Source organism: Trichomonas vaginalis, chromosome V (genome assembly GCF_026262505.1).
Source record: "Trichomonas vaginalis G3 chromosome V, whole genome shotgun sequence".
NCBI classification, from domain to species: domain Eukaryota; phylum Parabasalia; order Trichomonadida; family Trichomonadidae; genus Trichomonas; species Trichomonas vaginalis.
The window spans coordinates 31,216,674-31,240,765 of record NC_067207.1 but is presented as its reverse complement, the minus strand read 5'-3'; the positions used below and the strand labels follow the sequence as shown (position 1 = coordinate 31,240,765).

At 34.5% G+C, this 24,092-nt stretch overlaps 13 protein-coding genes across 13 annotated transcripts, besides 4 other annotated features; 9 read left to right on the top strand and 4 right to left on the bottom strand.

Moving 5' to 3' along the window:
- Window positions 1-268: 268 nt before the first annotated feature.
- Window positions 269-2,329, top strand: TVAGG3_0436030 (regulation of choline O-acetyltransferase protein; the record flags this gene model as incomplete). The annotated part of the gene is made up of 1 exon (XM_001308949.2): window positions 269-2,155. One exon carries the CDS (start codon window positions 269-271, stop codon window positions 2,153-2,155), a length of 1,887 nt encoding a protein of 628 aa, XP_001308950.1.
- Window positions 2,330-2,495: 166 nt separating this feature from the next.
- TVAGG3_0436020 (barbed-end actin filament uncapping) lies at window positions 2,496-6,161 on the bottom strand (the record flags this gene model as incomplete). Its single annotated transcript, XM_001308950.1, has 1 exon — window positions 2,582-6,151. One exon carries the CDS (start codon window positions 6,149-6,151, stop codon window positions 2,582-2,584), a length of 3,570 nt encoding a protein of 1,189 aa, XP_001308951.1.
- Window positions 6,162-6,919: 758 nt separating this feature from the next.
- Window positions 6,920-7,321, bottom strand: TVAGG3_0436010 (uncharacterized protein; the record flags this gene model as incomplete). Its single annotated transcript, XM_001308951.1, has 1 exon — window positions 6,920-7,321. The coding sequence occupies one exon, from the start codon at window positions 7,319-7,321 to the stop codon at window positions 6,920-6,922; it is 402 nt and encodes a 133-aa protein (XP_001308952.1).
- Window positions 7,322-7,436: 115 nt separating this feature from the next.
- Window positions 7,437-8,397, top strand: TVAGG3_0436000 (nuclear envelope reassembly; the record flags this gene model as incomplete). Its single annotated transcript, XM_001308952.1, has 1 exon — window positions 7,437-8,306. The coding sequence occupies one exon, from the start codon at window positions 7,437-7,439 to the stop codon at window positions 8,304-8,306; it is 870 nt and encodes a 289-aa protein (XP_001308953.1).
- Window positions 8,398-8,459: 62 nt separating this feature from the next.
- Window positions 8,460-9,393, bottom strand: TVAGG3_0435990 (threonyl and alanyl tRNA synthetase second additional domain-containing protein; the record flags this gene model as incomplete). Its single annotated transcript, XM_001308953.1, has 1 exon — window positions 8,824-9,270. One exon carries the CDS (start codon window positions 9,268-9,270, stop codon window positions 8,824-8,826), a length of 447 nt encoding a protein of 148 aa, XP_001308954.1.
- A 429-nt stretch (window positions 9,394-9,822) lies between these two features.
- TVAGG3_0435980 (uncharacterized protein) lies at window positions 9,823-12,293 on the top strand (the record flags this gene model as incomplete). The annotated part of the gene is made up of 1 exon (XM_001308954.1): window positions 9,839-12,199. One exon carries the CDS (start codon window positions 9,839-9,841, stop codon window positions 12,197-12,199), a length of 2,361 nt encoding a protein of 786 aa, XP_001308955.1.
- Window positions 12,294-13,392: 1,099 nt separating this feature from the next.
- TVAGG3_0435970 (uncharacterized protein) lies at window positions 13,393-13,665 on the bottom strand (the record flags this gene model as incomplete). Its single annotated transcript, XM_001308955.1, has 1 exon — window positions 13,393-13,665. The coding sequence occupies one exon, from the start codon at window positions 13,663-13,665 to the stop codon at window positions 13,393-13,395; it is 273 nt and encodes a 90-aa protein (XP_001308956.1).
- A 210-nt stretch (window positions 13,666-13,875) lies between these two features.
- Window positions 13,876-14,397: a mobile genetic element.
- A 994-nt stretch (window positions 14,398-15,391) lies between these two features.
- Window positions 15,392-15,648: a mobile genetic element.
- A 46-nt stretch (window positions 15,649-15,694) lies between these two features.
- Window positions 15,695-15,770: a mobile genetic element.
- A 901-nt stretch (window positions 15,771-16,671) lies between these two features.
- Window positions 16,672-24,092: part of a mobile genetic element that runs on past the window's edge.
- Window positions 16,934-17,752, top strand: TVAGG3_0435930 (phage tail repeat-like family; the record flags this gene model as incomplete). Its single annotated transcript, XM_051233997.1, has 1 exon — window positions 16,934-17,752. The coding sequence occupies one exon, from the start codon at window positions 16,934-16,936 to the stop codon at window positions 17,750-17,752; it is 819 nt and encodes a 272-aa protein (XP_051103727.1).
- Window positions 17,892-18,254, top strand: TVAGG3_0435920 (uncharacterized protein; the record flags this gene model as incomplete). The annotated part of the gene is made up of 1 exon (XM_001308956.1): window positions 17,892-18,254. One exon carries the CDS (start codon window positions 17,892-17,894, stop codon window positions 18,252-18,254), a length of 363 nt encoding a protein of 120 aa, XP_001308957.1.
- TVAGG3_0435910 (phage tail repeat-like family) lies at window positions 19,385-20,836 on the top strand (the record flags this gene model as incomplete). Its single annotated transcript, XM_051233996.1, has 1 exon — window positions 19,385-20,836. A coding segment is annotated over one exon (1,452 nt), but the record flags the coding sequence as incomplete, so codon positions are not given.
- On the top strand, window positions 22,025-22,426 carry TVAGG3_0435900 (uncharacterized protein; the record flags this gene model as incomplete). Its single annotated transcript, XM_051233995.1, has 1 exon — window positions 22,025-22,426. The coding sequence occupies one exon, from the start codon at window positions 22,025-22,027 to the stop codon at window positions 22,424-22,426; it is 402 nt and encodes a 133-aa protein (XP_051103725.1).
- On the top strand, window positions 22,446-22,598 carry TVAGG3_0435890 (uncharacterized protein; the record flags this gene model as incomplete). Its single annotated transcript, XM_051233994.1, has 1 exon — window positions 22,446-22,598. One exon carries the CDS (start codon window positions 22,446-22,448, stop codon window positions 22,596-22,598), a length of 153 nt encoding a protein of 50 aa, XP_051103724.1.
- On the top strand, window positions 23,248-23,888 carry TVAGG3_0435880 (uncharacterized protein; the record flags this gene model as incomplete). The annotated part of the gene is made up of 1 exon (XM_051233993.1): window positions 23,248-23,888. A coding segment is annotated over one exon (641 nt), but the record flags the coding sequence as incomplete, so codon positions are not given.

Genomic DNA, 24,092 nt, shown 5'->3' with positions numbered 1-24,092 from the left:
TGGAAATTATCAAATCTCATTAAAAACAATAAAGCATAGATTACTAATTCAGCAAATTGGTTCTTAAAAGGCATTTCTAATATTTAGAAAGTCATGAGAAATATTGACTAAAATTGAATTCCTATTCAATTGTTGTCTGCCATTTGAATGGATATTGAATTAGATTTTATTGTATTTTAAATTGATATAAATATTTTGATTAGTACCATTATTAAAGTCAAAATTTTGATTATCGTTTTTAATTGAAATAAACAGTCATAATAGTTAAATGTTTTTACCATTACTGTGCTTTATTTGTAGACACGATGAGATTAATGAAAAGATTAATTTTAATTTTAAAAATAGAAAGGCCCAATATATCTTTCCACATTCAGATAAATGGAGACCAATAAGAATAAAATTTAACTACGATTTTCTTGATGGAAAACTCCGCTCTCCAACAAGTTGTTACAAAGTAGGTGAAGAAATTAAGATTAACAATAAGCCTTACAAATGTCAACAAAGTGATATTTTAACAAAAGAACAAATAAATGCTATCAAAGTTACAAATGACAATGTTATCAAGTTTGTTCAAAACACCATAAAAGTACAAAGTCTTCTTGAGCCAATTAAAGTCAGTTCTCTTCCATTTTTAGGAGATTTCCCAGAAATGGAATTCGAAGATACAGATTTTGCAATTATTGCATCCACAGAAATTGAAGAAGATCCTAGTGGTACTATAGCAGCTGCAGTTGTTCGAGAATTTCTTTCTGATTCGTATCGGCCATTTATTGCCGCGACAACTTACAATCCTGCATATGTTCCATCTGTTCCATGCAATATTACAGATTTCAATAATATGTACTTTATTACACTTCTTCATGAACTGACTCATGCTCTCGGTTTCATGAGTGCTTTGTTCAAGCATTTCCATCCAATCAATTCATCTACTGAATATGGAGAAAAAGCTCTTTGTTCATTCACTAAATATGGAAAACATTTCTCATTTTTGGTCACTCCATATGCCCATCTTTTTGCAAAGAAGAGATTTGGTGTTGAAACATTTTATGGTGATAATGGTGCTACATGCCCATCTGGATTAGAATTAGAAGATTTTGGTGGATCAGGAACAGCAGGAAGTCATTTAAAGCGCAGAGTTTATAAAACAGAAACAATGGTTGGATATATTTACATTGACCATGGAATTCCTTATAATAGATACACAGATGCAACATTATCAGTTCTGATGGATACTGGTTTCTACCAGATAAACTGGGCAAATGCTCAACCTCTAGTATTTGGACACCAAGAATCAATTGATGGAAAACCAATTGATGGTTTTGGAGTTGAGCCACCACAGAAATCATTCCCAGAAGGTTATCTTTTATATTCTGGAAATGCTGTTGGATTTGATTATAGATCAATTACAAATAATTATAATTACCTTCTTGATAGTAATGTTGACTGCAATAATTCACTTTTTCAACATTACTGTAGCGAAGGAAGATATCTTTTCTACAATCCAAATAAAGAATCTTATATTGGTGGGGATCCAGCATCTGATTATCAAAGATTCCCAAGACCAGAATTTTACTGTGTAAATAATACAGCAAATCTTCCAGGATATCTCGATGATTATGGCCCATACGAATATGGTCAATTGAAATTCGAGCACCTTTGTGGAACTTACAAATGTAATGACTATGAAAGTTTCGAATTTTCAGTAATCGATGCTGAAGGAAAAACTGTATCAAAGACATGCTCAAAGACAAATATTAAAGAAGAATTCAATCATTCAATTAAAGTTTATTACAATAATACAGAATATATAATTAAAAAGATAAATAGATGTCCAGATCCAGAGAGATTTTGTCGAACAATGAAATTGTCTTACATGAACTTCAACAAAGATCCATTTGATCCAAACACAAAAGTTCTTGAAGGTGATCCACAAACGCCTCCAGAATGGACATTTGATTACTCAGATTTAGACAAGGAACTTAAAGCGAAAAAGAAGAAACTTGCAATTGCTCTTGGAGTTACTTGTGGAATCATTGTGATTGTTGTTGTTTCAATAGTTCTTTGCTGCTATTTCAAGAAGAAGAAACCACAGCCAGATCCACAACAATCAGATCGAGTTGAAGAAGACCTCGTAAACAATCCATTAACTTTTTAATAAATAATTAAAAATATTAAAGATGTACTTAGGCCCATTTGATGTCAAATTTTTTTTTCAACAACTAAATTATTAATACTCAGGATCATCTTGGAAAACTTTTGTGTTTGGATTCTTAGGTGAACTTTATGTATTGACATAATTGTTCTGAACTTAAACAGAATTATTTATGGGTGCACTTATTACATTCTAGTGAAATGTTAATTTATAATTTTAGCAGTAAACAGTTATTATAAATTGCAACATAGTACCTAGTATAGTTGTTATATAAATAAATCATTTGTGATAGGATGTCAAAAAGTATTAAGAGCATCCTTTTAAAAAATGATTGAAAAAATAATGGGAAAAAAATGATTTTTTTTATTATGGGTAAAAAAAATAACAACTATGAAATTAAAAAATTAATTAATAAAAAAAAGATATCACTTAACTAGATGAAGAATCAGATCTCCTTGGTTTTGGTTTTGGTTTCTCTGGAGCAGGAGCAGGCTTTGGAGCAGGAGCAGGAACTGGAGCTGGAACTGGTTTAGGAGATGGAGGAGGTTTTGCAGCTGGTTTAGATGATTTGGAGGATGAATAAGAAGAATCTGATGAATCAGACTCCGAATCAGTTGGAATTGATGTCACACTTGAAGTAGAAGAGATGTCTGAATCAGAAGAATCATCTGGTTTGTTATTTTGTTGTTGTGGAATTGGAGGAAGAGGAGCAGGAGCCTGAGGAACATTAGGAAGGGATGTTCCAAGCGATGGAGTGAATCCTTGGCTCTGATTTGGAATTGGAGGAAGTGGTGCTGGTGCTTGTGGAACATTTGGAAGAGATGTTCCCAATGAAGGAGTGAATGGTTTGGGAGTACTCTGGCCAGGTAATGGTGGAGGAGGTAAGTTGCCGGAATTGAGCTCTGGAATGGAACCTGGCATAATTGGGGGCGGCATCGGAGGTAATCCGGTAGAAAGTGGTCGGGACATTGGTCCTGGAGGAGGAATGTTGACTGACCTGAGAGATCCCATTTCGTCGTTCGATTGTGGTGGAGGAAGTGGTCCGTTTATTGCTGGCATGTCGTGCGGCTGATCTGGTTTCATAGATTCGACAATTTCGAGTGAAGAAAGAGGAGCAGGTTTGACAGGAGGGACTGTCTGTACTCCTGGTGGTAGAATAAGAGAGTTGAAGTTGTCTTGGTTCGGCATCGGAGGTGGAGGAAGTGGAGCTGGAGCCGCTGCTGCTGAGGCAGGAAGGCTGGTACCAAGAGGAACTGGTGGAGGAACTGCTCTTTGTTGTAAGTTGATCTGAGGAGGTGGTAATGGAAGAGATAGCAAAATCGGACCAGATGGAGATGGAGCTCTGACTTGTTCGTCCGCCTGGAACCTCACTGGTGGTATAGCTTGTATCTGTGGTGGCGGCTGCTCGATTTGGAATGAAGTTGGTGTTGGAGTAGAATCGACCGGAATTGAGATGTTTACATTTCTGTTTGATGTTGTTGAAGTGGATGTTGATCGTTCGGAGGAATCCGATGATTCTTCGTCCTCCTTTGGTTTGTTTGCATCTTGTACTAATGCTCCTTGTGGTTGCTCTGAATTGATTAAATCTAATGTCTGCATCTTTTCAACTTGTTCGCCTTCTTCTTCGCCGTCAATTGACTTCTTGAGCTGCTTAATGCGTTCATCAAGGTCTGGTCTCCTGATAGCAAGGGCTTCCAGTTGAGATGTGTGAGCTAAATCTAAATTATTCTCAGTAAAGCCTGTAGAATCGCTTGAAGCATCGTAGCACTTTGGTTGCTTTGGTAATGTGGCTTTCTTACCCTTGTACATGCAGTTTTCGTCGATGTGAGGGTAATTTAATCCGAAATCTCTTACAATCTTTGAGTGAGTATTGACTGGCTGTGTAGAGACTAGCTCGTGGAATGTGAGTGTGCATTCGTCAATGCATCGGTCGATCTCCGGAATTCTTAATAAAGAGAGAGATGAGTGCATTCCTGCCTTGTTGAGGTTCTTCTGCATATTCTCGGCTGCTGCCTTCTGTTTGCTGCTGAGAGTTTCAAGGGTGATATCGCGTTGTTTGGATGATGCATAGTTCTCGATGAAATTGTAAACGTCATTGTACGGCCATGGGAAATCGTAAAGTGACGGGTGTGATCCAACAATTGAGAACAGCATAGTAATAGATTCCAAAGTTTTCGGAAGTGATCCATCGCACTTGAGAACTGTAATTTTTTCGTTTGATTCAAGAAGAGATGAAATTGCTTTGAGGCCTTCATCTCCAATCCTGTTGTTTGATATATCGATCTCTCTTATATGTTGGTTTCTCTTCAATTGATGGCATAAATAAGAGCATCCCTTCTCTCCGAGGTAGTATTTGCTGTTTCCTTCAAGCCCGAGGTGTACAACAGGCTCAAGTGACATCAAAAGGTCGATAACATTCTCGAGTTCGCGATTTGATTTCGAGAAATTGCCACCAATGTTCAATTCCTTCAAATTCTTGAAGTTCTTGAACAATTGGTCGAACTTAGTGATAAGTTTGGCATCGATACTGCACTGATTCATGGAAATTCCCTCAAATTTGTCACAATTTGACGGTTTATTGAAGAAATCAGCGATGTAAGAGAAACCTTTACCGATGGAAGGTATTCTATTCATGTGGATCTTCATCTTCATGATGGTATCATTCTTTACAATCGTTTGGAGAATCTCGATAATTTGTTCAATCGTGAAACCGATACCGGAAATATCGAGTTCTTCGAGGAACGATGTAGTTTCGAGATACAATATGAACTTACTGTAACCTTTGCCTTTGATGGTCGAATCTGTTATCGCGAGATACTGAAGGGGCATCGGGTTCGCTTTGAGGCAGCCGAAGAAGACTTCGGATCCTTCGTAGATTGTGCCGACATCCAAGTGCCTGAGGTTACTTTTGTTGTGTTTGGAACATAATTCAAGGAATTGGCAGAATTGATCGATAGCTGCGTAGCCGATTGGTGCGCCCCTCATGTAGAAGTACATAACACTCATTAAATATGGGTTGTTGTTGAAAGCTTTCATGAAATAAATTCCATCGTGTGTTTTGAGGTTAGTATCGCTTACGTTGATGTAGAGAATCTTATGTTCGACCTTTGAAAGTGCATATGCGAACTTGGAAATGCCGATAATTGGATTCTTTGACAAGTCATAAAAAATAATATTTGATTGTTTGTTGGAGATGACAGCATCTGCGATGTCACTGATACCTTCACGGACTGAGCATGCTCTGCATTGGATGAACTTGGCCTTCAAGTTGTTTTTAACCAAAGGAGCGATGGATTTCAAGAAATCTGGGCGAGAAACCTCTGTAAGAAGGTATCCATAGATCATAGGACAGAACATGAATGAAGCTATGACAGGACGTAATGAGACAGGGTCTTGGAAGTTCGTATCAACAACAGATAAAGGAAGATTTGAAAAGTTAGCAATGGCATTGCCAGTGCTGACAAGCGTATGGAAGAATCTTGCAATGTCATGGTAGTAGTCAACGTTGAAATAGGCGCAATACGCATTATAAGTGAGTTGGAACATCTCTGAAAGGGATATGTGTGGTGTAAATGCTGGGAAATTTTTCGGTTTATCTGGTTTGAAGTCCAAACACATTGATGCCGGCCAAAGACGAGTAAGTAAAATATAATTTCTAAGAAGAATACGTGTAAATTGGATCATTTTTGGTCCGCGTAAACAGATTTTTGTGTTGCCGACTGTTAATTTGACGTTGTTCTCGTCTTCGACATGGAGACTGCGGATATTGAGAATATGGTATTGTACAATAACAGAAAATGAAGCTCCAAAGCCTTTTTTCAGGAAAACGAGTAAATGTTCTGATAATGCACAAACTGCATAGTTATATGTTGATTTATTAAACGTAGCTGAGCATTTTTCTATCTCAAAAACCTGAAACTGAGTAAGTGGGACTTGCAATCGGACTTTTTTGACTTCATCTTCTGTTAGATCTGAGTCTAAATAGTCTGAAGAGTCCATAGATTTTTTTTCAGATTTTTCTTTTTGATAAAAAATATTTTGTGGAAACTTTGTGAGTAAATAAAAGAACACATGGATATGGCTAATTTTTATTATTTTTTCCTCCTCTTATTTACCACTTTTTGAAAGAAATTTGAAAAACCTGAAAGGTTAATAATAGCTTAATTAATTTTGGGGATAAAAATTGATGCGTTTTATTGTTGTGGCATCCAACAAAAGTGACACAAAATTTTAATAGTTTTCAAAAATATGAAGGGTCTTGTTCTGTCTGAAAAATCCAGGTTTTTGAAAAGGTGTTGGTTTTTATTTAGATAAAATATTGCGTTTTGAATACTTGAAGAAGATTTAACACATTATCTTAAAGGTTTAATTCAATTTCATTTCAATTTTAATTCCGAGTCAAAGTCGATGGAAAGAGATTTTAAAATGTAAATACTCAATATCTAATTAATGGACCAAAAACGACTTTTAATTAAAAACTGTCACGAAAATTTCACCGGAAAATTTTGTGGAGGGTTTGGATCACTATAAAGAAAAATCATAGTTGAAACAATGAATAAATGCAAATGGACTGTCTGTATTTATGAAGATTCAGAAAGATCCATTTTATGACAAATTAAAACAAATAGAGATATAAATGTTGATGATTCATGTAGTACATGTTGTGCAATAATCAAATAATATGGAAAATTTCAAAAAGGAGAAGGAAAATCAAAATTATAAAAATTAATAATGAAAAAGGAAAAAATGTTAAGAAGAATAATTTCTTTAGAATGTTTTGTTTCCATTTTTGAAAGGAGAACGTCCTCTTATCTTTCGAATACTGTTCATTGTATTCTGCAGTTTGGAAACTAAGGCTATGGTGTCATCCATCTTGGCATTGAGTATATCTTGCTGGGTGGTTTTCAAATTAGACAAATCTGTGAATAATTTTTGTGTATTAGATATCAAAGAATCGAATTCTTTTGATAAGGCGGACATCTGGTTGCCAACAACATCAATGACGCTCATATCAATTTCTTCAATTTTGCTTATTAATGTATTGATTCCATCATCAATTGTTTTTTCTACAGGATTTTCTGATTCAAAATCCAATACAGTCTTCTCGAGTTGCTCAGTAATCGACTTCTGTGGTTCTTGGATGCCTGCGGTGAATGGATCTTGTTCCATCAAAAGAAGTAAGTTTTAGTTTACATTTAGATTTGATGTGCTTGAATGAAAGGTGACGATTAGAAAAATTGACAATGTAAAATTTTTTTTTCTCGAAATTTTTTTTTATTTTCTGATGGCTGAAAAACAAGTTGCTGAAATAACTGGTATTGATATTAAAACAGCAAAGCAATATTTGGAAATGACGAATGGAGATGCCAATAGAGCTGTTGATTTAATCTTTTCTGGTGCAGAAGTTAGAAAAACACCAAGAATTATTAAACCTAAAACTCCAAGACCGAATAATGCTGCTCCTTCTAGAACATCAGTTGCTCCAAAGTCAATTCAGCCTCTGAAAACGTCAAATGAAATAATTAATGATATATTTACCGAAATGAGTCAAAAAGAACTTCAGAAAAATAGTATTGGTGATCAGTCAAAAGGAAAACATTCAATTACATTCTATAAAAATGGTTTTATTGTAGATGATGGAGAATTCCGCGAAAATTCTGATCCTAAGAATGCTGATTTCTTATCATCAGTCAATAAAGCTCAAATACCAGAAGAATTACGTGATAAATGTCGTCCATCAGATTTAGATGTAATAGATAAGCGAGAAGAAGAGTACATCAAGCCTAAAACACAGCCTAATGTGTTTATTGGTCAATCTAAAAGCATTGGAGGCGATACAAACAAACGTCCAACAACTGCATCAAATCAAAATTCATCTCGAGCTCCAAATACATTCAAAGACTTTGCAAACCCGAACTTACCATCAACAAAGATCAGATTACAACTCGAAGACAGTTCTATCTTATCTTTATCCATCAATTTATCAACAACCATCAGAGAATTGAAAAAATATATATCCCAATGTCGACCAGAGTACATTCAAAATAAAATTAAACTTGTTTTGAATGTCCCTCATAGAGAAATTACAAATGATGCAGGAACAATCGAGAGTGAAGGCCTCAAAATGTCTCAGATTCAAGTTAGCTCCATTTAATTACTTATTGTTTGATTTTTGATCTGATAACAAATATATTTATTGTTATTTTCCATTTATTTTTGTTTTTTGTATGTATAATAAAATGTTTATTGATAGTATATTACTAATACTTGCTATTTAATATCATTTTGCGTTAAAATTATGTCGAATTAAGAAAATTTTTCTTGAAAACTATGAAAGATAAGCATTTTAACAAGTGATGTGGTATCATATTGTATGATTCCATTATAGAGATCCAATAAATCTCTTCTAAAGTTAAAAACACAAGAAAATAAACAGGGAAATTGCTTGAATAAGATGAAATAATGTGTATTTCCCCTTAATTTTGAATTTATAGAATAGTCATTCAATTGGCTCATTATTATTATCGAAATTTAATTTTTTATTGATCAAAATTATTCAATTTCAAGAGAAACATACTTCAAAAGTAATTTAATCAGAGAGATCTTCATGAAAAATATATAATTTGTTGGTAATTTATTCAATAAAAACTAAACTGTAATTAAACATTGTTTTACTTGCATGTCCATCTAATACGGCAAATGCCATTCTGCTCCAATGAAGTAGATGTGATCTTGAAGCGGCCCTTGATATCACCTGTCTTGGCAACGTGTGGACCGATGCAAGCGCAGTTATCGTAGTCGCCGATTTGAATGATACGGATATCAGCATCTGTGGCACCTTCTGGAAGCTTGGAAATGTCGACAAGCTTTGCAGCCTCGGCAGGAGGAAGGAAGATAGCCTTAACTTCAAGATTCTTGGCAAGTACGCCGTTGACTGTATTCTCGATGAGTTTCTTCTCTTCTGGAGTCAAATCTCTGTTGAGTGGATAATCGCATTTGGATTTCTTTTTCTCAAGGTGTGTTCCAATGGAGCGGCCGCACTTGAAAATATTGTCCATGGTACGGTTGAGAATGTGTTCGGTTGTATGCATTGGTGGATCGTAATTCTTGTGTGACATTGTTGATCTGTCACTTTTTGATTTCACATAACCATGATATACTTCCATATTGTAATTCTGAGAGTGCGATTATATTATTTGCGGCATAGAAAACCATTTCACCCGTTGTTGCAACGAGTTTTCGATACCTACAATATTCTCGATCACCAATAAAATGAAATGACACCTTGTCTAGCTAAATGTTATAATGTATACCGGAGTTCTGACTAATGAAGCTATGAAATGCAGAATTTGAGTCTAAAAACATTCTTGCTACAATATTTGATTGAATACCTTGAAAATAACAATTAGAAAAGGTTCCTATGTCCTAAAAAGCATTGAAATGTAGATTAATATTGTTTATACATGACAATATTGAATTAAGGTTCTATTTATTTTTATATCCGAAGTATCAGAAAAATTGAATGCAATTTGTAAGATTCACGGCAATAATAATAGATAACAGATTCTCTGAAAAAAATAAAGCTCTAGAAAGAATATGAAATTATGTACTATCGATGATCATTCATCTGAATAGCTTTTTTCGTCTCAAAAAAAAATCATTTTTTTTTTGTTTTTATCTTTTTGGATGGAAAATCGGAATTCGCTTTCGAATTTTCCATCTCCATCACAGTTTAATACTTATGAGGACTATATACGAGCTGTGAGGAAATGGAAGAGAGCAATTCAAGAAATTCCTCCAAATAAAGTTCAAGAAGATCTTCCAACGGCTTTTTTACGTTCTCCTAAATTCGATCATAAATATCCTAAGAAAAGTGATAACCCACCGTTTGAAAAGAAAGTCGATCTTCTCGAAACTATTTTAATTCCATCAAAAAATTCTCGTTTAACTGAAGAAGAAACTAAAAATTGGATTTTTCCGAATGGCATATGGACAGGCGTAAGGCTCGATTCCTTCCCGATTCCTGAATTTTACCCTTCGGAAGATTTATTTGATAAAGATGCGATAATTTGGGCCGAAAATACAGAAAAGGAAGTTCACACCAAGGCAACTGAATTTAATTCATTCGGATATACAGTTAGCAGACCAAGTTTTACAGTAGGATACAAACAAAACAAAGATAAAACTTTAATTTTTACAGACCAAGAATTATTCACTCCGAAATCTATTGGCGATGCCATAAGTACTCCAGTCTTTGAAACTAATTATGCTCCTGCCACTAGAAAGCAGCAAAAGCATCCAGAATTAGATCCAAATAGTTTCTACGCAAAAGTTTTGAAAAAGAACTTAATTCCGTGCGAATCAACATCTCACATACAAGCTCTTAAATCCGCTTATCTTTCTATGCCATATTTCACGGGTAATTTAAGAACTCCTCCACAACTACAGAATTTATTCCACTACCCGCTAGAAACACAGTTTATCGGTCCGAGGTCATTCATACAGAAGATAAATTCTTCAGGATTAATCTCTTCCAAACAATTTCAATATTATCTCACCAAAAATCCAAATACTTATTCAGTAGAAATGCGAACCGAACTCAGGGATTTCTTCTTCTTCCAATTCGAGACACAACGATTCGATATTCTTAACAAATTATACAACCAATACATATTCTTACTTTGTCTTACAGATATCTTAGTACAGCCCGTCAACATTGATTACCCCGCCTTTGAGGCTGCCGAAAAGACTCCAGTTAAGCTTCTTTCCCGAGCACATTCAGTATTTGCTCATGTTTCTCTTTCTCGTGCCTTAGTTAAGATTGCATTGACCATCAAATACAAACCACTTACGAATTACCTCAAATCTGCCGTAAAAGAAGCTGATTCTGCCCTTTCATCGTTTTTCAATCAGAATTCTAAGACATTGATCTCGATTATCAACAATTCTTTCGACGAACACAGTTTCCAGATATCTGTTTTCCTGTTCCTTGTTGCTGATTCCCTTCAAACTAATCAATGTAAGAATTTTATCAACGGATTAAGCATCAGATTCCTTTCCAAGCTGTTCAAGAAAGCACCTCATCTCAAGAACAACGTAATTTACAGGATTTGCTCGAGAAAACAAATTTGTTCGTTGTTATTTGATCGTCTTTTCTTTGATTTCGAGACCAACATAGAGTACGTCAAGAAGATGGCCCGATTCTTCACCAATCTGTGCTATTGCGGTGGAGATATCTTGCCATCAAATTTCTATAAGAAATGTGACGGTCTGATCATCCTGATTTCGAATCTCTGTGCTCATATCAAGACAAACTGTGATTTCGAGTACGTCCTTTTGACGAATAAACTCGTAAAACTTGTTATGAGATATCGGAAGCTGAATTACACAGCAAACTCCGACCATTGGACGAAATTCATAAAGAACTCGTCATCATTGTTACTCTCCATGCTTGAGAACCTTCTTTCTATCCCGAATTCCAAGAAATTCACTCATTTAACTGTAGACGCCGTTGCTTCTTTAGCTTCGGACCCCCGCTACGGCGAATTCTTCTGTGATGAAAAGAACTCTTATTTCATCATGTCTCTTCTTTCTTCTTCGGATAATTATATTGTCCATTGCGCTTACAAGATTTTATGCAGATTTTTGTTGAATGACGATAAGAGCTTTGCAAAGATCTTCTTCGTCGAAGGAGATTTCCACAGGCATCTTGTAAATTCGATAAAAATTGTTGATATTCCTTGTTACATCGATATCATCAAGATCGTTTACAAATCGGCCCTAAAATTTGTGGATCCCGATCCAATTGATGATAAATCTTCGCAAATGGGCTTTCTTTTCTCAATTGCGACGGTTCCAAGGCAATATCTCAATTTAATACAAATAATTGATGCTGCAGAGTTCAACATTACTAACTCTGTTAAGGTTCTTGCAGCAAATAAGAAAGATCCGGTTATTGCAAGAAGATTCCATCACATTCATAATCTTAGAAAGGTTCTTAGGGTTAGATCATCTGCTTCGAAGCTTGCCTTTAAGATTAAGGCTTAATTCGACTTTTATATTAATAATTTGTTATAATTATTTTTATTTATCTTTCTTTCATCTTGTTTTAATTTAAAACTATCATATTTTGCTTTGCGAAACTCACTGTATTGATCAGATTCTGTTGGAGTACATCTTGAACCAAATCATCAAGGTTATCTGAGTCGTTATTCGAAAGCAGATCATTTGATGTGTTGCCACTTACTAATGCACATCAACAATGTATATCCTTGTGAAAAATTCTATCATTATTAGCAATTTAAAGATCCGAAATGTAACTGTGCATATAAGACCATTTTCCATAAGATTTTTATTCTTGAGATAATGTATAGTGTATCAATATATCATTTTTGGTTTACATTTATCTTAGCAAAATTGCCATAATGCAATCTTAAATTTATATCATAAATATACTTTCAATACAATATTATATATAAAATAGAATAATGTTATAGTATTAGAATCTCAAAACATCTTTTAAACAGATCAATAAATCTATTTGAAATGATAGGGTTGTTAAAAATATCAAAAATTAGCGTTTTGAAGACACCATGGTGTCTTATAATTTTCCCTTCGTTATTGGCGTGTAGAAATAAATGCGCCAATAGATTGAAGAAGAAGAATTGTTTTTCTCTTAATGAACTTTAATCCTTTTGATATAAGAATATTAAAAACATTAATATAATTTCGATTTCGGAAATTAAATTTCCAAATTTTTTGTCGATTTCGGAAATAACAGGATCCCGCATCCAACACGCAACAACAAAACACAAAACACACTTTTTGGTTCTTTCATCGTTTTAATCGTAATTTATGTAATACATGATTTGGATAAATTTTACAAAAATAGAACCTATATTATATTCTTTTCAAAGATTCTTGCAAATCATCAAAAATAATTGTATTTTAAAAAACGATCAAATTATCCTTTCATTATTTTAAACTTAAATTAGTTTTTATGATTGATTAAAGCAATCATATTTATTCATCATTAAATAAACAAAAAAAGAATATTTGAGAGTTATTTCAAAAAAAACACATTGAATTTATTAATTTGTCTCAATTTCAGTATTATAAATCTTTATATCATCAATTGGATCGGGATCTAAGTCTGTAGTGAGAGGAAGATTTAAGTCTTGACATCGGAAGATCTAAGTCTGTAGTGAGAGGAAGATTTAAGTCTGTAGTGAGAGGAAGATTTAAGTCTTGACATCGGAAGATCTAAGTCTGTAGTGAGAGGAAGATCTAAGTCTGTAGTGAGAGGAAGATTTAAGTCTGTAGTGAGAGGAAGATTTAAGTCTTGACATCGGAAGATCTAAGTCTGTAGTGAGAGGAAGATCTAAGTCTGTAGTGAGAGGAAGATTTAAGTCTGTAGTGAGAGGAAGATCTAAGTCTGTAGTGAGAGGAAGATTGAAGTTTGTAGTGAGAGTAAGATTGAAGTCTGTAGTGAGAGGAAGATCTAACAATAGCATTTAATAGACGCATATGTTTTTGTTCCATTTTTTTACTCTTAATTTTTCAATGACTTATTATTGCTTTTGAAATTAATCATCATTCATTGTTCTCTTTGAAACCCACAATGACCTTATCAAAACTTAATTTTTAATTCAAAATCTCAAAAAAAAATCATGAGGATATAATAAAATGTACTAGTTGTTAACTATGATGCTTATATAATAATGAAATGAAATGACCTATCAATATTGCACTTTGCCTGTCAAAAGTTCTTCGCATCTCTTGAGGTGTGAGGAAGTTTCTCGACAGAGGAAACTTTCATATCGAATGTTGCCTCTGTCGAGATGTATGTGACAGGCAAAGTGCAATCACCTATCAATATTGCACTTTGCCTGTCAAAAGTTCTTCGCATCTCTTGAGGTGTGAGGAAGTTTCTCGACAGAGGAAACTTTCATATCGAATGTTGCCTCTGTCGAGATGTATGTGACAGGCAAAGTGCAATCACCTATCAATATTGCACTTTGCCTGTCAAAAGTTCTTCGCATCTCTTGAGGTGTGAGGAAGTTTCTCGACAGAGGAAACTTTCATATCGAATGTTGCCTCTGTCGAGATGTATGTGACAGGCAAAGTGCAATCACCTATCAATATTGCACTTTGCCTGTCAAAAGTTCTTCGCATCTCTTGAGGTGTGAGGAAGTTTCTCGACAGAGGAAACTTTCATATCGAATGTTGCCTCTGTCGAGATGTATCCCACAATCACCTTGTAATTCAATATCATTTTTTTTATTATAATTTTTTTTTATTAATTAAAATATTATATTTTAATTCCTGAACCATATTTTCAATTTGAATCCCTTTCTCACTAATGATTAAACAGATTACATCTTTCGAAAATAAGCGTTCATATTACACAATTGTCGGTCACAATTTCAAAATCTTCCCTTATTTACTGAAATTTTTAATACAGAATCATTAAGATGATCAATTGTAAAACGGTATAAAGCTTATTAGCGTTGAAACTAGAGTCATTCTTCATAGCGTTCAAATTTTTATTTGAAATAATGTAGTTAATGCTAAAATTGTAGTATTTACGTAGTGATAATCATATTCACACTGTAATTTATGTGATTATAATGCAAACCCACTAAGTAATTCTTTTGCTAAATTGAAATTGAAAATTTGATTATGCCATTTTGAGCTCGATGTATTAAATGTAAAACATTGTTCATATGAGAATTCAAAATTCAAAGACTTTTCTATATGTTAAGTTGCTTGAATTGTGAATTTGGAATTTTTATAAAAATATGGGCAAATAAGCTCGGCGTTGTCACATATTCACTCCCCCTGAAGTTGTGCTTGAATCAGAAGTAATGCTAGTTTTCCAAATTTTTTTCAAAATCGAGAAAATGATGAAAAATCTCTAATTTATTACATCCAAAATTTTAAATTTGAATTTTTTTTGGAAAATTTGTGATTCAATTTTCAATTTCTCCATGTAAAACTGAAAATATTAACAGATTAAATCATAGAATTAACTTATCAAATTCTGTTGTATTCATTTCTTGCGATGATTCCGTTCAAAAGCTTTGTTTAAATCTATTTATTTTAATAATAATAAAATAGATAGATCTCCGCTATGAAAACATGATACCATGCTGATATGAAATATCAGTTAACATATAAGTAAAAAGTTTCTACAATTAATAAGAAATGTATTAATAACTTTTTATTTTAACTATATTGAAACTTTTTATATGCATTCTGGCCAGTAAAGATCCAGAGAACCACATCTGCATCAATTTATGCTGAAGAATTCTAGATTTCATTATTCTTTTGAAAGACATCCAGATATCTTCAGCATAAATGAATTACATACATGTTCTCTCGCTCTTTGTGAACCACCTACCACAACAACATTACCTTAGGGCAAAGTTCTGCTGAAGTCTCCCATATGATGAGAAAGAAACTTTAGAGCAGCTTGCCATATCCGATTAATTACACAATCCCTAGCCATTTGGGGACTAGGGAGCCATAGTAAGAGTATTATAAGGCAAAGTCCTTCCGAGGTCTCTCATCAAATGCGAGACTTCGGAAGGACTTTGCCTCATTCGAGTAATTCTACTATACCGTTGCAGCTAGGCTGCATAGATATTGCGCTTCTGGCTTGCAGAACTCTCATGGTAGACTAAGCGGAGATCTGATGCCGAAATCACTTGCTGATGTGGATGGAGCAGCACTATGATTGGCCAGACCAAAGGCTGCGTAGCATCTCAGCAAGTAGATTATCGGCGGTGACTCCAGCTATGGTCCACCATGAGATTATGAAACTTGCGATTTGGCGGGAAAGCTTTGCCCTTTACGAGTAAAATCACATCCGACACCTTTGCTGGATCAAGAAGTAGTGGTATACAATAAGTGTTGGGATTGCAAAAATGAATCTGAATAGACTCAAAAGTAAGAGAGACAGGGGTGAGATAACCGGTAAGAGTCAATGGAAAGTATCGAAGGCGTCTCTAGTTTGAAAGCACAAACAGCTGCGGGGAATTAGTGTTGAGCCTTAATGCTATTGATCATCAGAAACTATTTCTTACTACACTTATCATCATTACATGTTGTGCGATGTAATAACTAAGAAAGAAATAGCTCAGGAGATCAATGAAATATTCTTTGGCTAGCTCTTCGAAACCAACTCTTTTCTTCATGTTTTGTCATTGCATGTTGTGCGGTGCAATTAATAATGAAGATTTTCTTGGCTGCTCGAGAGAGAAAACCAAATGAAAAATGGCACCTTTTTTGGCGCCTCCTTTTCTTTCAAATTTCCCCGCCAACCGAAATATCCATTCAAATCTTCCCGCAAATATAATTGCTTTCAATTTCTGTGACAATTAAAATTCGTCCAAAATATAACATTAAGATAGGTTATCCAATGTGATAGAATAATTACACGCTTATTTGCAATTATTCCCCAAATCAATTCTATTTTAAGTCAAATCACTCTGTAAACCACTAATAAATGATATGACAAAAAAAAAAAAAAAAAAAAAAAAAAAAAGGTAGTGGGGCTTCCAGGCACTTCGTGCCTTCTAGCCCTGATGTTGATGTTTAGTATAAATGAAGTTTTTATTCGGAGGACTCTTCTTCTTCCTCCATTGCTTCTGGGAAGAAGCCTTCTTCTGGGTCGAAAACATTATATAATGTGTCGCTTTTCACAAATTATATATGTTTTCATGTTTTGTCACTTTTCTGTCACTTTTCAGGTAAAAACATTTTTATTATATATATAAAATGAATTTTACAAAACCACCGTTACCCTTCTTTGGAAATAAGAGTAGATGTAAAGATATTCTATTGAGAGAACTTAAGAAACTACCGAATGGTCTAACATTTGTAGACTTGTTCGGTGGAAGTTTCTATATATCTCATTTGTGCCATACAATATTTCCTGACTCAAAGATTATATGCAATGACTTCGACAACTATATGGACCGTCTCAAACATATTCCAGACACAAACAATATATTGAAAGCGTTAAAAGAAAAGATACCTATAGGTAAGATGGAACGTATACCATTAGATAAGAAAAATACTGTCAGAGAGGTTTTGAAAAAGGCAGAGTATATTGACTGGGATAGTATATCTGCTAGACTATTATATAGTGGTGCTATAAGAGTTCATGACATTGAAACACTTATGTCAAAAGTTTTATATCTTAACTATACAAATGTTTTCAAAGAGAACATAGAAAAATATATTGAGGGTATAGAGTTTGTGAGATGTCATTGGACAGAGTTGTATGAAAAATATAAAGACAAGGAAAATGTTTTCTTTATAGTGGACCCGCCGTTCTATAACACATGGGATTTTCAATACCAAGTAGACTGGACTTTGAGAGACTCTTTAGAAACTTTAGACGTTTTACATAACCATCCATGCTTTTACTTTACATCCGATAAAAGTGGTTTGGAAAGTGTCATGAGATGGTTAGAGGACATACATGACTATGAGTTTAGATACGATAAGATAGAATATGAGAGAGGTCCTATAAACTGGAGAAAGTGTCATAACAAAGAAATTTTACTAGTAAGTAAATGTGGTTTGAAATAGGACTACTTGTTTTAGGTTTTTTCCATTGTGTCATTTACTTATTTGACGTGGCAGAAAGATATAGAGAATATGAAGATGAACCAATGCCTGCAAATGTTCAGTATATGTACTCGTAAGAGATATTTTTATCTAATATTAAATGGACGCACAGAACTTAGCGAATGCACAGCAACCTGGACAACCAAACCCAGAGAATATTCCAAATGAAGTTAGAATACAAACTGCAATGGCAAACTATGGTCAAGTGCCAACAGATGTACAAATGCAAACTGCCATGTCAAATGACGCTGCGTTAGGTTTGCCACCATGGTATGCAAATATGAGATGGAAAGAGTTTTATACAAACCCTGAAGTGGGATATAAACAACTCTATGCAGATGACGCGAACACAGGAGTTGACCCAGAGTATGTTTTCTACCAGAGGAGAAACAGAATGTATGAGCTCCAGTTAAAGAATGCTATGGAACTCAACAGGAAACGTAAGAGACTAGGTGGACATTAGATTTTTACATATAGTAAAATGGGTTTCTTCAGTAAGATAGGAAACTTCTTTCGAAATGTCGGAAGAGGTATATGGAATGGAATAAAAACCGTAGGAAGAGGAATTTGGAACGGAGTCAAAAATATTGGTAAAAGAGTAGGTCAGTTTGTTGGTATTATACCTAAAGACCCTGAACCAGAAGAACAAGCTCCTGTTATACAACAGCCTGAACCTGCACCACAGTCAAGTTGGCAACCAAATCCAACACCTCAACCGTATTAAAATTATATTTTTACCGTTCGATAGTAGTTGTATATGAAACTAAGTTCTAAGTAAAACGCATGGTATAATGGAATTATTCTTTTTCTTCCATCTGTAGTAAACCATACTTGAAAGTCTGAAATACTTCCACTTGGTGGTTCATATAGCTTTGTAGGTTTTTCGTAAAAGTCATTTGCCAAGCATAAGAAAGAGTTTTGGGCGCCAGAAAATGAAGCATGAACAATAATAGCAGCTGGGTCGAAAACATCTTTAAATAAATATGGTTCATCTCTTGCATATCGACTGTAAATATTTGCTAAAGGAAGTTCGACTTTCTGATTTAACATTCTTTGCAAATAATACCATGACATTGCAGTGAATTCTGTATATATTTGTTCGTCTTTCTTTGGATTGTCTTCGTAGATTTGAAATGACACTTGTGAATTTTGTTTGTCATATACAATTCTCACATAAAGTGTGCTCTCGGTATTTGCATATTCATCAGCATATTTTGCATAACATGAATTTATTTTATCTTCTATATTTTTTAACGCAGTCTGTAGAGAAGATGAAAGGTCAACTTGTATTAGCTCAATTTCTTCCCACATTTTTCGTTTCCCTTCAGATATATAATCTATATGAAACCTTACAATAAATGGAAAACTTTTATCTTCTACAGACACAAACTTCATTCTACGAAAGCCAATAGCTTTTGTGACAGATGGGTCTCTTAGCCATCTTAATGGGTAGTCAAAACGATAGCCTTCATGCTTTACGGTCTCTGTCTCAAACTTTTGACCGACATTCGTAAAAAGTTCATCTAATGGTTTAGTTGTAGCAACTCTTGAATTTTCTTTTTCTATTGGAAGCATATTTTATCTAGAATAAAAATGTCAAATGAAACAGCGTCTATGAGAGAAATACAACACAACCGACAACTCATTATACAAGCTCTAAATAAGAACACAACAAACTTTTCAAACTATTCTAAGATATCTGAGTCATTGAAAGAAGGAAACTTAAAACTGACATTAAACCCAATGACAGATGAGTTTCTGTTTCAAGACAATAAGAACCATACTGTCTGTATAAATCCAACAAAAGGAACTTTAAACGAGAAACCTATAAATGAACTTCTTTTGAAAGCAGATGTTGGCAACAAAGCTGACAAAGAATATGTAGACGATGCAATAGCAAAAGAAGAAGAAAGAGCTAACAAAGCTTATGCAACAAAAGAACATACTCATCCTGAACTAGCAGACAAAACATATGTTGACAATAAAATGTCAAGTGAAGTGACAAGAGCTGAAAACGAATATTCTAAAAAGACTCATACACATTCTATATCTGAAATAACAAACTTACAAGAAACCTTAAACAGGAAAAGTGACGTTGGACATACACATACCATTGCAAATATTACAAACTTACAAGAAACCTTAAACAGGAAAAGTGCCGTTGGACATACACATACATCTTCTGAAATAACAGACTTAAACGTTAGCCTTGAAAATAAAGCAGATAAAACATATGTTAACGAAATATACCAAAGTTTAGTTGGAACAAAAAATATTGAAACTATTGTTGGCGACTTTTCTGTCAATGAAGAAAACAAATATTTTAGATGGGAGTTTGTACAGTCCTTAGAAAATGGTACACGGTATAAACTCATTCCGAAAAATAACAATGAAATGTATGTAAGCTATAAAAAGAACGATGGTACACAAGTTAAAGTTCCATTAGACAACAACTGCTACTTAAACTTCTATGGAGACGAACAAAAGAAATATTTAAGAGTTTATGAAATGACAGATATGACATTGCCTGACCCAGCTCCAGCACCATACTATTATGACTATGGAGATGACGTTAGAACACCACATGTAGATGAACAAAAGCTAACATTATATTTAGATTATTATAGATATAAAAGATATAATGCAATAGAAAAAACGAGAATAGTATACTATTATGAAGATGACAGAAACAAATATTATAGTCAAGACTTTACCTACCCTGAAAACATAAGATTATATTATAAAAAATATTCTGACTTAAACCAGAAGAAACCTGAAATAGTTGCACTATATTTTAAGTTCAAAAGAGACAATCCTATAATGTCTCATATGTTTGATTTAATGAACCCAGTAGGTTCTATTTATACATCTATGGAAGCAAGAGGTCCTCAAGTAATGTTTGGTGTTGGTGCATGGGAACAAATAGTTGACAGGTTTTTGTATTGTGCAAACTCTTCAAAGGAAACAGGAGGAAGTAAAACGATTTCAGGTGAAAATTTACCTGCGCACAGTCACTACATAGATTTAAGTACATCTCAAGCAGGTTGGCATAGGCATAGATATTGGGATTGGTCAGGAATGACAAAAGGTAAAGGATATGATGTTAAAGACGACGTTAAGTTTGCTATAAATTGTTACTGAGTGACACTCAGGGAGAAGGAAACCATACACATTTCGTTTCAGGATATACACAAACAACGGGACAAAGTAAAGTACATGCCACCTTACATGACAGTTTACGCATGGTATAGAATTGCTTAGTCGTCATTTTCAACTTCTTTAGCATATTCGTCAGGAGTTGTCTTATATTTGTTAGGAACTGTCTTTGAAAGTATACCACCTTGAACTTTGACAAGTTTGAAACGAGGTCTGACAATAGTAGTTTTATCTTCTGCTTGCAGTGTGTACATTTTGCCATGTTTGCCTAAAACTTCATAATATTCTCTTGTATACTTTCTTCTATTTTTACGAACACGAATGCGAGTACCTGTCGAGTTCCCATTGTTGTCATAGTCAATAGTATTTTCATATGGGTCGCGTTTAGGTATTTCTATTTTTACTTTGTCGCCTTTCTTAAGTTTGAAGCCTGGCATTCTTTCTTGTTTGTCTCTTTTGACTAAACTATTAAATATATAGTCTTTCTCTAAGTCAGGGTTGTTTTTCATTTCTTCGGGGGAGTGGTTTCCCAAACCTTTTTGTTTACGGCTATTGTAAATATTTAAAACTTGTCTCATCTTTGCCATGGAGAAATGTCTATACTTGTCGTCATATGACATTTCATTTGCTTCACCACCTTGTGGTTGGTTTAAGTCTCTTAAGATTTTTATACAACTGTCAATGACACCAAGAGCAGAATGGTTTTGGTCGACAATGAAATATTGGTTTACATTTTTTGAACGCAGATAGTTTTTAATATCGTCTGATTTGAAAGAACTTTCACAGTCAGATGTCAGTTTTGTTGGATGGTATTTGTCAACGAATATTGTCAAAGCAGTTTTCACATCTAAAATATTTTTGGACTGCAATGGTATGGCTTCACAGTATCTTGTGTTTTGACCAACAAATATTAGCCAGTATGGTGGTCCATCTTCTCTATACCTCGGAATGTTTTCCAAGATATCCATAAACCAAGCATTTGGTGTTGAACTAAAGATTTTATCATGAGTGCTTTCTTTGTTGCTTTAGAAACATAGGGGTCCTTGTTTGGATTCGTCATTTTTTAACCCATAAGAAATGGGTTTATTTGGCGCATTAGCAGGAGTTGCATCCAGATTTTTGCCCGCAGTGGGAACAATAGCCAGAGGTGCATTTGGAATTGGAAGGAAGATTTTGAGTACATTAGGTATACTTAAAGAGAAAGCACAACCTATTATACAAACTGTACAGAAAGGTTGGGAGGTAGCACGAGATGCAACAAATCTTATTCCAAATCCTGAAACAAGAGGAAAAGTTCAAGGATGGATGGACAATGTAGGAAGAGAAGCAGGAAACTATTATAACAAAGCAAATGACTACTATAACCAAGCAGGGCACTATATGGACCAAGGTGAAAGATTCTTTAACAGAGGATATAACCATGCACAACAATGGGTAAACAATAACCAACCTCAACCGCCTCAAACGTGGGGAATGTAAAGTTTTTTACTGAGATGAAATGAACAATACAGCATTGAGACAAATGGGTTCAAGATGGATTTGTCGACTTCCAGCAGTTACACAACGTGTTTGTCAAGTTCTTCCTATACCTCAGGAAGTTTTAGACCGACTTAAAAAACAACAACAACCAGTTGAAAACAAACCAAACTAAAATTTTTTACTGAGATGAAATGACCGAAGAAGTTGAAACGGTAGATTTGACACCACAAACAAAAAGTTCAGAACCATTGTCAAAACCTGTCAAAGAACTTACAGATGAAGAGAAAATTCAATAATAGAAAGTGCCAGGTCTGGAAATACAAACCCTAACTATAAAGTCACTTTTCATAGAAATGGAACGGCTAGTATCTCAAAAAAGAAACAGACTCTCACAAATAAAATATTGAAGTCTGAAGGAGCTTTCGAGACAACAGATGGAAAAGTTTACTTCACTGACAAACAGTTCATTATAGAACATCTCATTGACTTAGAGTCGAAATATTCTAAACTTTACAACAAACACAAAAAGTTGAAAGGAAAACAAAAACAAATGGCATATGATATTTATGAAGATGTTGACGACACAACTGTTCCTGCAAGTGAAGTAAAGTCAGAGGAACCGAAAAGTGACGAAAAACCGATAGAAGAAGAAAAACCAAAAACTGAAGATAAACCAAAACCAAAGTTTAGTTTGGAAACTAAACCAAGTCAACCTTCATTAGCTGGTATGGGTTGGCGTCAAAGGCTTATGGTAGCAGGCGGTTATGTAAAGTAAAGAAAAAAATATTTTTTTTATTTTTATAAAAATGCCCCCGCATAGAATGGATAGAAAGTCTGCTAGAATAAAAGCAGAGTTGCAAAGATATGGTTGGAGAGTTTCGAAGAATTTTAAATATAGGAAGGGAAGACCCATAAAAGTCTATGACAAACTGGCTGGTCTGACCTACGAAATGGATTTGGAAACAGCACGTGCAAATTATCCAAACAGACTAGAGAGGTTAGAAGAAGAACGTCTTATGGACATGCCTTTCGATGTTAGTGAACCTCAAGTTGAAGGACACGACGGCTTTGCCAGATTCTACTGGAAACATGACGAACAATTGCATCCTTTGAGAAGGAAAAAAGGTAGTGCAGAGGATGGTCATGCTCCCATGGAAAGAACAAGATATGCATATGAGAAGTATCGTGAAGTTAGAAGTCAAATTACATCTGGTCGAACCTTTACAGTAAACTTTGACGAAGGAAAGAACAAAGAAGGCTTCATGGGAGTACTTGCTGCCATACAAGACGGAAATAAGAAAGGATACAATCTCAGACTAACCGTAACAGATTTGGATGGTCACATTTACTATGCAAATGGCAATGAACAAACAGCTGCAAAACTTCTTGACGCTTTCAAGACTACAAAGAGAGAACAAATGGTTGACTCCGACTCAGACATTTTGAATGCAATTGAAGGAATTGTAAGTGTCAAGTTCGAATGGTACCAACCTAACCCTCAAGCAGTCAGACAACATGCTGGATACTTTCCGTTCATAAATAAGTCTGACATTGACTTGACAAGGTATGGAATTTACAATTCAATTGAAACAATTGTCAACGAACCTTGTATTCTTACATGTCTCAGGAACTCTGGTCTTGTTACAGATGAGAAGATGAAGTATCT